Source organism: Anser cygnoides, chromosome 1 (genome assembly GCF_040182565.1).
Source record: "Anser cygnoides isolate HZ-2024a breed goose chromosome 1, Taihu_goose_T2T_genome, whole genome shotgun sequence".
NCBI lineage: Eukaryota > Metazoa > Chordata > Aves > Anseriformes > Anatidae > Anser > Anser cygnoides.
Window position 1 is genome coordinate 180,207,019 of NC_089873.1, and position 12,384 is coordinate 180,219,402.

The following is a 12,384-nucleotide window of genomic DNA, read 5'->3' on the forward strand; positions in this document are numbered from 1 at the left end:
CGATGGGAGCTGTAGGTGAGGTGCTTCAGGTCCCCATCATCTTCTCTAGCTTGGGTTTCTTAGTAAAGCTGTTACTGAGGCACAGAAACCTCTTTTTCTGTGATTACGTGACTGTAACTGCGTGGTACGTAGTTGTACGGCTGTGGTGAATCTAAGAAGCTGTCTCTCTGGGGAGCCCAGCACTGAAGTACCTCTGTTATCACACTTTTCTACGCATGTTGCTACCCTGAACAGTTTATACGAAGTCTTAATAAACATGACAGAGGAGAGCTGTGAGAATGGCAACGTAATCTGTGTCATAAGGATGAGAAAAGAAGGAGTAGTGAGTATGCAGTTGCACAAATACTCTGCAGCACTGAATCCTTCCACAATCCCCAAACATTGATTGTGTGCTGTGGCATACAACACACTTTTTTTTTTTTTATTTCTCCTTCCCATGACATAGAGGAGAAAGAGCAAGGTATGGCTAAAATAGGGTGAGATGTTTTTGGTGGTCTTTCCTTTGCTTTGTGACCCATTGTGAGTTCAACCGGACTGAAACCCTTCGCCAGAAGCTGGGGTGTTTAATGAAGATACGTATTTCTCTTACGGGAGCATCAAACAAAGGAGTGGAAAGAGGAATCTCTTCAGTCTCTTGAGCTCCATTTTCTTTTCTTACAGATACCATATCATAGATTCCCTTTCATGAATTTAGAATTCCATACTAAAGCTCATTAATATATTTGTACGTTACTGTGTATGAATCTCTTTCCTCTGATACCACATTTATGGTACACAGTAGACACCCCAAAGCTGCATCTATTAAAAAAAAATAAATAAAAACAAATCCTTAAAAGATTTTAAAGTAGCATGTATTTTTGGAACCACTGTTTTACACTCTCATCTGATTAGATAGCAAATAAGACTGTGTTTAGCGGTGGAATAGGAAGTTCCATCACCTCATCAGTGTTTTCTATTTTTTCACCCTCTCTTTTTTTCTGTTTTTATTTTCCAATTGGAGTGGACAGGAGGAAATGAAAGGACCAAATGTGAGCATACTTGAGAGCAGACTCAGGCTATATTTAATGTTTTTGTGTTCTTTTCCATTCACAGTCTCTAATATTTGATGAAGTTGACCTGTCAGATGCCAGTGTAGCTGAATCAAGCACAAAAAATGTCAACAACAGCTTCACGGTATGGAACCATTATAATACTGGTCTTAAAAGCTGTAGGGAGACTGTTACTAAGAAAATCAAGAATTCTCTGAATAGAGCCTCATTTTTCTCTTTGGAAATAAAATGTCCTCTATTTGAAAATTGCCAAATATATCACAGCAATATCACATCAGTTATTGATAATTTTGTCTCTGATTTTTTTTTTTTTGAGCAGAATTTAGAAGGTTAGGTAACATTTACTTCAAAAGATGCTGATACGAGGCATTAAAAATTTAGCAAGCTTTGGTATTAGTGCTTTCAGCTTGGTTTTATGTTGTAGTTTGTCTCTGAACTGACAGGCTGAATTGATTCAAACGTAATTGTGTTACTGTTCTAATTTCCTATAATAATATTCTTGGTTTTCTGTAATATTGAAGTGTATTTTATGGTTTTTACACTGCTGATCGTATACTCACATTAGTAGTTTCTAAGTTCATATGAAGAACTGTCTTCACAGTCGTACGTTGATTCTGATAGTGGTATAAGAAATAAGGGTCTTCACAAATCCCTGTTTTTCTAAGTTCACAAGTGTGTTTTACACACAGGTCTTGCTATCTATCATTCAAATGCATTGCTGGAACTAAGTGATAATTTCTGTGCTATTATTGTTCATCTCCAAGATGGTCCAATGCAAGCCTCCTAGAAGCTTTGTCAGGTCTCCCTTGTCCTGGTACTTCCCAGGCAGCTACCCAAGCTGTCAGAGCGTGTCAAATATGTGCTCGCATTGGCCTGGACGGGCAGGCGTGTTATGTCAATAACAGTTTCTTTACTGACTACTAATGAGATGAGAGAGACTAATTTGACTGAACGTCTCTGATGAGGGGTGACTGTGCGATGTACTAGCTCGCCTCTGGAAAAGGTCCTTGCTATTGCTGGGGAGCTCTGCTTCCGTCTGTCTCCTAGCCAGAATTAAAGCTGTCGTGTGGGCATCAGGATAGCTAAGGAATAATGAGGCATACAAAGATCATGGGCTGAGGATCCTGGTAGTTACGACTGTCACTTCTTATCCAAGAAGGGATATAGGACTCGGCATCCCCTGAACACTTCTAAACTTCCCTTGGTGTAGTTTCTATTATGGGGAAAAAGAAAATTAAGAAGACTCTGGCTGTAAAGTTGCTGATTGCTGAGTCAGGAAAGAAGACATTCATCTTGGTGAAAATTTTTTGGGGGGAGAAAGATAATATGGTTTTGGTATTTTTTTTTTTATTTATTTTTTTTTCCCTCACAATTTCTTAAAACATTTGGTGTTTTGGGTTCATGTGGAATCCTGTAAGCACACCCACTGTTCACCAAAGACATGTTTTGTAATTAGTATCAAGATTCCTGGGGAAGACGGTAGTGAAAAAGAAGCTTAGAGGGCTACAGCTTTAACAGCTTTGGAGACACTTTATTTTCATGTCCTGGGTAATTTAGAACAAATAGTGCTTTCTCTAAGGAGTCCTAAATTCATTTTTGAAAAATTATTTGGGTTTAGAGGTCTCCTGGGCTGAAGTACCATCTGATTTGACTGTAAAATATGGTAATAGTCATCATCTCGCTTAATCTTTTGGCTTCTTCCTTTGTGTTTTCCTAACTCAGTCTCCCAGCAACACAACTCAGTAAAGACAGACATCTCTGGCCTTGCTTGCACTGGTTTTGAGGGGGTGGTGGCATTAGCTTCCCAGCAGTACTCCTTATACATAAAACAAAATGCTTTTATTTTTTTCTCCCATCTTTAAGAAAGGCCAGATTATCTTTTTAAAATTCCTTTTTCTTTTTCTTTATGTTGCAAGTGGTCTGTTAGCATTCTCTTTGTTAAAAAGGCAAAAATAAAATCCTTGAGTCTTGCCTCCTGTAATTAATGTGCTCTTCCTCCTCCTGTTTCTTTGTCCCCCACATAGAGAGTATTTTTAGCACAAATGTCCATAGATGGAATGTCCACCAAGTGACCATGTTTCTAGAAAAACACATTTTAAAAAAGTTTCATTAAACCTAATTTATTTTTTTTTTTACAAATCATTTTGTCATTTCACTTTAAATCCTCCCTGCCCCCTCCACCCCCCCATTTATCACCCCCCAGCTTGTGGAAGCTACTGTTTTGCCTTCTTTTGCCCCTTCTAGTTTGTCTGTTTGGAGACAGAGGTGTGCATGTCAAGATTTTCCACGCTGTCTTTTGGATAAAGCTCGAGTCCTAAAATTAGACATAACAGACACATTTAAGGTTGAGTTTATTTGTAATGCACATGCCTGTAGAATATTTTATGTAACTAAATATCAGTGTTTATTCACTGGAATTACTTTTTCTTTCTTACTACAAACAAGTAGAGGCTAAGGAGAAAGTTGAGATAAATAAACATCTGCTAATTAAAATGAGGAGCTGCTAAATTTAAAACAGCTTATCTTTTTCATTTTTTTTCTTTATTGCTGTATTCTTTGTTACTTCTCAATGAACAGCAATCTCACTTCTAGCAAATAATTCCTAGTGAACAAGCTTGTGCTAGGCCAGCTTCTCAAGGGTTATAGACATTTTGTATTACTGGAATGCGTAGACCACTGTCTTACTAATAGAGGAAATAGAGCAAACGGTGTCCCTTGTCTTCAGAAGGCTTTAAATTCTACCCTGAAGGCCGAATTCTTCTCACTTGTGTGTTGTGTGTGGGTTTCCTAAGTCTGTGGGAAGAGAGAAGCCCAGTTCAACAAATCAATTGAGCCCATCAAAGATCTGCATTGCCCTATCCATTAGCCACATCAGGAGCCTACCTAGGGCTTCTGTTCTCCATGTGAATACAGTTTGGTGGGTAGGTGGGTGCCATTGAGTCCTTGTGATGTTTTTGAGTACTCTACTGAATGTGTTTTCCACTTTGCTTCTGCCTCCATGGATTGTTTATTTTCCTCTGCAGTTCCTGATCAGTTCCAGCGTGCCACCTCTTTGGGGACACGATTAGGATGAATCGGTCTCCCATGTTATTGTACAAAAAGCAGATGGGACAATGACCAATTTTGCCAAGAGCTGTAATCCTCATGCATTTTCATTTGCAGGGATAGAAGGTGACTTGTTAATATCTCAAGCACCTTTAGAAAAATATCCTTATTGTTACCTTAACAAGACTGAGGCTGAATGAGACTGAATAGATGATCTCCAGCATGCAAGCATGGGGATCTTAGGCAAGTGCACTGTTTGTGGTGTGCTTTTGTTTTGGAAGCTATAAGGAATGGGATTTTTAAACACTGAGATGTTTCTTGAACAGGCATATTCAATTAATGAAGTTCTTCAGGGCAAGGAAAGCGATTCTGAATTCTCATTTGAAAAGAGATTTTGACAGGCTAGCTTTTGGCTTAGGCCTCTGTCCTGCTTTTGATAATCAAGAACTTTTAATGCACATCAACAAGAAACAAGCAGTAGATGTTAACCATGCTGCCTTTCAACTGTTGATACATGTGTATGGGGAAAATGTCCTGGGTTATGCACAGGCACCCTGTGGCTGTACCTGTATTTAGTCCATCCAAATTGGTGTTGAAAACACATAATTCAGATATGCTCTTCTGTGATAAATATGAAGGGAAAGAGTAATTTCAAGGTAGGATTTCTGGCTTTGAGGTATTATTTTGTGTAGCTGCCGTTAGACATTTGATTTAGGTTAGGCCAACTTCTAGTCCATTTAAGACTTTACAAAAAGCCATGGACAGTCAATTTCTTACTTATATCTTACTTCTTTCTTTCATACTTTCTTATATTCAGAAAAGGGAAAATTCTGACTAGATAAAATCTTATCTAGTTGTGTCTGAGAGTAACAGAAGAAACAATTTCACTATTGTTCTGGAAGGTGTCCTGTAGGAATATGGGAACTAGCGTACTCAATGGTACTCAGGACAGAGATTCAAATTGCCCTAACTTCAGTTTGGGATTCAGTGATGGGTTTAGAGACCCCTAAATATAGGTATCTAGGATAAGATTGGTATCTATTTAAAGTAGATTCCTGCATTTACTCTATTCGTTATAAACTCCACTGATGATTAACTAAATCTCCTGTAGCTGTGATAGGAGCTTTGTCATCCAGACAACCAAAAATGTAGACTCTGACTTTCAGACTTCCAAATCTAATCTTTTTTGTTGAATATGCAGCTTCTGAGAATGGTCATCTTGAGAGGGCAGGAGCTGCAGTGGGCAGATCTGCTGTCCTGGAAAGCCTGCTGCAGTTCTTAGTAATTGGAAATTGGCTGGAAATGAGACTTTGTATTCCAGCCAATAACATTGATTACTGTGATTCTGGATATGCTTGCAGAAATGTCTAATATCTTTTTTTTTTTGCTGATTTTTTTGGTTTTAGTGATGCTATACATCATATGGGAGTCCATTTATTCTGTGGAAAAATATTTCCTTAGATAGGAAGTGGGGTTTTAAGAATTCTCACCTAGTACTATGAGGGAAAGGCAGCAGAAACCCATAAACTGTTCTTTATTTTATCTTTGTTATTGCCTCCTTTTGATTTGCCTGTTTTCTGATGTAAATATTCTTTGTAAACATTCTTCTGTACTCTTATCCATTCTTGTTGTTCTTCGAGCTCTTTTTCTGCAGTATTATCATGGAAGTGGACCGGTTTTACACCGTTTTCCAAGTGAACACAAGTCAAAGACATTTGGGTTTGAGAATATTTTCTAAATTACAGCCTTTAGCATTCCTTGTGGATTCCATGTTTTGCCTGTTTTCTGCAGCAGCCACACATTATGCATTTTTTATCCTGTGTGACAAAACCAAGGTCCTTTTCCCGTTAATTTGGTGCTGTCTGTGATTCATAAATAGTTATTTTTCGGTTTCCATGTATTGTTGTTTGTTTTTTTTCCCCTCTGGTATGTGTGTCTCAGTTTTTAATGATTTTTTTTTTAAGCCACTGTACTGTCTGTTTAATACCTTGCTTGGCTGTATGCATTGTAATAATTATTATTACAGATAATTTTTTGTCTGTAAACATTTCCATATCACCGTATTACTTTACACTCCTTTTCTACTATAAGAATTTCATCACAAAATGTTGTGATAAAATAATAAGGTGTTTATAATTTATTATTTTTTTGCCATGTTAAAAATACCTATTACTCCTTTTTATCTTTAAAAATCTCTCAATTAGCTTGTCATCTCATCTCATGATTGGGTCATGAAAATAATTAGTCTTCTTGGTTCAATGACTGAACTGAAAACCATTATGGGTCAACCTGATGTTTGAACTTTTTTGAGCAGAAATAATTTATTTAAACTTAAAGGCAATAAGTTTTGTTTCAAAACATTTTTCCCTATTTGAAAAAGAGGAAAAAAAACCCAAACACATACAGTATTTCATTAAAGTTAGAACCTGAACACAATTTTGTCCCAAAAAGTTGAAGATTTTTTCCCCTGATTCCACTTGTTTTGGTCAGATTTATCAATTCATTTTGACTTGAAAGCAGAGGGTTCTATATAACAAGTTTTTAAAGAAAATATATTTATCCAGCTGGCTGTGATTCCCTTGATTTGCTGTACATATGGACAGACTTTGAAAAGCTAAATATGTATATTTGCTGATTATATTTCCTTTCACCAATTAGTTTGAGACAGTTAGCTCCTTTTTATAGATTTGTGAGACCATATACTCCATTGCAGCAACTGTACTGCTTAAAGTGTTTCCTATCTGTGTTTTTGGCTGTAGTGGATCTTACATCTTATCCATGGATTTAGAGTTTACCAGTATATAATTTGTGCGGAACCAGCTTAAAGCGCAAAACAGTTCTGCTTGTCTTTGAATCCTCCTGTACACTTGCTGGTTTTAATGGGAGATTGCCCAGTTTTACTAAAAATTCATGCCATTCAGCAGAATTTCAAGTTGAAAATTACAATTGGACCTGAAGGCACATTGCTTTTTAGCAGTTTATTTCAGCACTGCTTCTTCTGATGTCACTTAGTTCTGTGCTCATTGTCGAGATTAGCTGCTTCTAATTGATTTTAGAAAATTAAATTTTAATATTAACTATGGGCTTTTAAAACAGAATGTGTTGCCAGACCTTTGCAGTGTGTCGCGGTAGATGGTGTGAATTTCTTAGAGACTTGGACACACTTTGCTTCCTTTCTTGCCACCCAGATTTTTTTCTGAGTTCCAGCTGAGGCTTTTTTTCAGGGGCTATGGGAACTTCAGGGAATTCTTCAGGGAATAGGAGAAATACTTAACTTTCCCCAAGCCACATCAAGAGGAAATGAGAACAGCATTTTCCCAGAGGAGTTTTAAACATTTCATCTTTTCTTTAGGTTTGAGCACTGTAGACTTCTGTCTTTTTGGAAATCAGAGATAGTCTCAAAGCTGGGAATAATTATCCTGATACTATTTTTTTTTTCCTATTTGGATAATCTAACACCAATTTTAGTATTGACAATTATTGAAAATGACTAGCCTAAATTTTGTGTTCTTTAGCTTTATTTATAAAGTGCTGAAGTGCTTATGGGTGCCAGTGGATTTCTCTGATGCTGTCCTCCCTGCTTACAAAATCCAGTTTGCTGCAGTTTACTCTCAATGAACATAGGAGATGTTGACCTAGGTCATTTTTTTCTTTAGGCAGTTTCTGCTGGCCTAAAAGGTGTGTTGACCTTTCCTGGGCTTTCTGCTGTTTCTCCTTTACTTTCCTTCTTTTTTCTGTAGTTTGGTGAAATCAACTTGCTGCTCCTGTTTTGGGGCACTCCTGGGTCTGACTGACTTTGGCTTGTTCCAGACTTTGGGTGGTTTCCCCTGGTTTCAGCTACTGTGAAGCAAAATTTTTTTTCTTGAGGTGCCTACTGCTCCACAGCCTGCCCAGAAAGTACAGTTGCTTCACAGCCTTATAATCATAGGATCGCAGAATTGTTTGGGTTGGTAGGGACCTTTAAGATCATCCAGTCCAGCTCCCCTGCCATGAGCAGGGACATCTTTCACTAGATCAGGTTGTTTAAAGCCACGTCCAACCAGACTTTGAACACTTACGATGATGGGCCGTGTTTTTTCCACTGGCATCCCACAGTTGCTGGCATTGCCTGTTTCAGACAGACCTCGTTTTCTGCCATACAGCTGAGATTTAGAGTAGCTGTCCTCACTGTTTTGTAGGGTGACAGATGAAACAATTCAATATCATTGCCTTGTTCTTAGCCTGGGAGATTAATGACATGGTATTATGAAATTATCTGCATGAAGGAGAAAAATAAAGAACAGTAAAGTGCTATATACTGTGTGTGGTGCTATCCTTAGGATTCCTCTCAGCATACTTCACATCGGATTTATCCTTTAGTTGTGTAATAATTTCCTGGGTTTGGATACACTTAAATTTCCTTTGAGTTCAAGTTCAGTATGAACATGGCTCTACCCAGCACATACTGGGGATGGTGGGAGTTCAGATGCATTTGTAGATGTCTTTACTTAAAGTGTCTTATCTGTGAGCTGAATACCACTCCCAGAAACATTGCTTTTCAAATTCTGGCTTTGGTTTTCTCACAAGGGGCAGTGCATGCCACAGTTTCAAGGTCCAGGGATGGCATATCCAGACGTTGCCCATGTGCCTATTTGCAGTCATGTACAAGGTGGACAGAGGTCCTGGAGTAACATCCTTGAAGTTATCAGGTCCTCTTGATATCTTAGGAAGGTGCAATAGGGCTGGAAACAGATCAAGTTCCTCTCCTAGCCTCACCAATGTGACTCAGCTTTGAATGGGTAGCTAACTATTTGGATGTATTTAGCTTTTCCCTAGTTGTGAGCTATCTGCTGCTTCATACAGATACTGATTAGCCTCCAAATGGTGTCGGCTTTTTGCTACTCCTAGCCAGAGCAATACCCAAACCACAGAAACAAAGGGAAAGTGCTTTTTATTCCATTTTGTTCAATTTTCTTGTCCTTTTTTTTTTCTATATACAGGCAGCTTAGAAACAAAACAAAACTGAAATAGCAAATTAATTATGCTGGAAAAAAAATGGAGAGACAAAAGCAATTAGTTTGCAGTTGTGATGCACTTAGGTTTTTTCCTCCATTTAGCGTTTGCCCATTTTCCCCTGCCCTCTGACAGTGACAAGAAAAGGTAATGAAGCTGAGAGCTCTTTGGGTAGCTTTGGGTGTGGCTTTCAAGTTTTAAGCTCCTTATCTCTGAATGATGCACTGTCTCCCTTTCCCTAGAGTGTCTGGAGACACTGAAGCTTTAAGTTTCATTATGAAAAAGCAATAAAGCCTTTCAGCTGTGAGGCTAAAATCCGTGGATAAATCACTTGGGATTGAGCTATTACAAGAAAGCTGAACAGTTTTCAGAAGAGGAAAAAAATGGGATCGTTCAAATGTGAACGTTCTGGGCTATATTGTATATTTTGGTTCTGGTTACATTTACCTGGAGCTTTCCGCAGTTTTGAGCTTAAGCAGAAAGTTTTAAATAAGTCACAGAAAATGCAAGTTTCTTTTTCTTCCTTTAGTTTTCAAAGAGTTTCTTTAATTGGTGAAACACAATAGGTAGACTTGCATATAAGTAAATAAATAAAATAAATCTTTTATTTCCTGCTCTGAACTCATAGCATGGCACCAGTGGAACCACTGGGATATTTGGAGTACAGGCACTGTTCTATGAATTAGCAAAAGAGGATTGCCAGATTACATTCTTCATGCAGTTTTGAGCTTTGCTGTTCTCTGTTTCTTTCTGTTCTTGCTTTAAAAGTAGTTGAAATACCTGGATAAACCTTAGAAAGTATCCCTCAGTGCAGTTCCTGTATACAAAACAATTTTATAAACAGTGCTGTTGGCGTAAGCTTTGAATAAATTTCCTGCTTCTAGTGAGCAAGGATCCTTAACTTCAAGCAGCTGGATTATGTTTAAACAGGAATCTGTTGTTACAGAAGAAAACAGTCAGCTGCTGTTCTATTTTATCTAACTTTACACCTAATGCCATTAAATATATAACTAAATGTTTTCCTTGAAGCACTGAAGCCGTCCCATCTGCTAGACAGGTAATGAGCTTGTGAGGCAGGCACTAAGAGCACAGCCCTACGAAGTGACTTAACAACATTTTATGTAAAAACTTCAAAGAACTTGCAGGCCTTGAACTATATATAGCAGTTTCCAGTTCACGTTTACAAGAATGGTTGGTTGTTTTTACCATATTTAAGTACTGATTTAAGATAAATTTCTGATTCTCCAGTCCAAATTGATGACGCTTTCCTACGCTGGTTCTTGTAAATGTCTTGCTATAAGCTTATACTTCTGGAGGAATGATATTTTTCTTTTTGCAGTTGGTTGATGTTGGATACACGAGGTCAAAACAGAGAAACTGTTGATTTCTGACAAACTCATCTTTGCTGGTTACTCTGTGCATCTGTTTTATTGTTCCCGACAGGACATGTTGTAGCTGGATTTCTTGATTTACCTGGATTCTGTTTTCACAGAATGGCGGCAGAGCTGAGGTTGGAAGGAAGTCACCTGGGCCAACCCTGCTACTCAAGCAGGGCCATCTAGAGCTGGCTGTCCAGGACTGCATACAAGTGGCTTTTGAATATTTTCAAAGAGGGAGACTCCTCAACCTCTCTGAGCAACCTGGACCAGTGCTCATGCACCTGCAGAGTAAAAAACAGAAGTGTTTGCTGATGTTCAGATGGAGCCTTTTGTGTTTCAGTTTGTGCCTGTTGCATCTTATCCTGTCATGGGGCACCACTGAAAAGAGCCTGGCTCTGTCTTCTTTGCACCCTCATTCAGACATTGATAAGATCCCCCCAAGCCTCCTCTTCTCTAGGCTGAGCACTCCCAGCTCTCTCAGCCTCTCCTCATAGGAGAGGTGCTCCAGCCCTCTGATCATCTTGGTGGCCCTTTGTTGGATTCTCTCCAGCATGTTTGTGTCTCTCTTGTACTGGAGTACCCAGGACTGGACCCAGTACTCCAGGTGTGGCCTCACCAGTGCTGAGTAGATGGGAAGGATCACCTCCCTGCTGACAATAGTTTGTCTAACAGAGTCCAGGATACTGCTGGACACTTTTGCCACAAGGACATGTCATTGACTCCTGTTCCTTTTCTGCAAAGCTCTTTTACAAATGGACTGCACGCAGCATTTGCTGATGCCTGGGATTATTTCTCCCAAGGTACAGAACAATGCGCTTCTGATCCATGAGGTTCCTGTCAGCCCATTCCTCTGCCCTCTCGAGGTCCCTCTGGATAGCAGCTCTACCTTTTGCTGTATGCACCACTCCCCCCAGTTTTGTGTCATCTGCAGACTAGCTGAGGGTACGCTGCCCCATGGTCTAGATCATGAATGAAGATGGTGAACAGGACTGGACCTGACTATTGACCCCTGGGGCGCACTGCTAGTTACTGGCCTCCAGTTAAACTTTGTGACATAGACCACAACTCTCTCTGGGAGCTAGTTTTCAGTCTACCTTATTGTGCCCTCATCCAGCTCATACTGCATCAACTTTTATATGGAGGAGCTTATGGGATAGTACTGAAAGCCTTACTGAAGTTAAGTAATATCCACCTCTTTCCCTTCATCCACCTTAGGCAGTCATTTCATCATAGAAGGTTATCAGGTTGGTCAAGCAGGACTTCCTGTTGGTGAATACATGCTGAAGGTGACTCCGTGTCATCTTCTTGTCCTTCATATTCTGGGAGATGCTCCTTCATTTTTGCTAGGGATGTGGTCAAACAAAGACACCTAAGTTGCCTGGCCTGGATTCGACTGCAAGGTGAAATCAGTGCAGACCTTGTATGTGGGTCCTGCCTTTTAGTTCAGCCCACTTGTCCTGGTGTGCTGGTGTGGGATGTGCATCATGGGACCTTTCCTTCCCTCTCCTAAGAATCATAAAATTCTTACCATGGGGGCCAAAACCACACATTGTTTTGTTACTAGTGAGAATGGCAACAGTGATATGGGAAAACGCCAGCAAAATGAGGGGAGCAACATTTTAGTGGAGTAGACAGAACTAATTGGTCTGATAATAAATTCTGTATTGTTCTCAGGCAAATACAATAGCCATTTATTACTCACCTTGCTTTTAAGTTCTCAACTCCCTCTGTGTGGTAATTTATACTTTTGCCTGGCTTGTCTCATCTTGAAAAATAATACTGACGATTCACTGTAAAGCACTAACTACATGTTTGGTAGTGATAGCTCTGTATAATTTATTTAGTATTCTTAACACAAAAAAATAAAAGTACTATAGAAAGGTACCCAACTGTTAATCTTTGTGATTTTTGCAGACAGG

At 39.1% G+C, this 12,384-nt stretch overlaps 1 protein-coding gene across 4 annotated transcripts in view; it reads left to right on the forward strand.

Moving 5' to 3' along the window:
• The window catches only part of DGKH (diacylglycerol kinase eta), a 176,919-nt gene that overhangs the window by 89,294 nt on the left and 75,241 nt on the right, over positions 1-12,384 (forward strand). For 3 of the 4 annotated variants that reach the window (XM_048047719.2, XM_066988266.1, XM_066988272.1), the window contains one exon: positions 1,093-1,173. In XM_048047719.2, coding sequence (XP_047903676.1) covers positions 1,093-1,173 — 81 coding nt within the window. Of the gene's footprint in view, positions 1-1,092; positions 1,174-12,384 lie in introns of those variants that run through there. The other variant, XM_066988274.1, reaches the window with a different exon arrangement.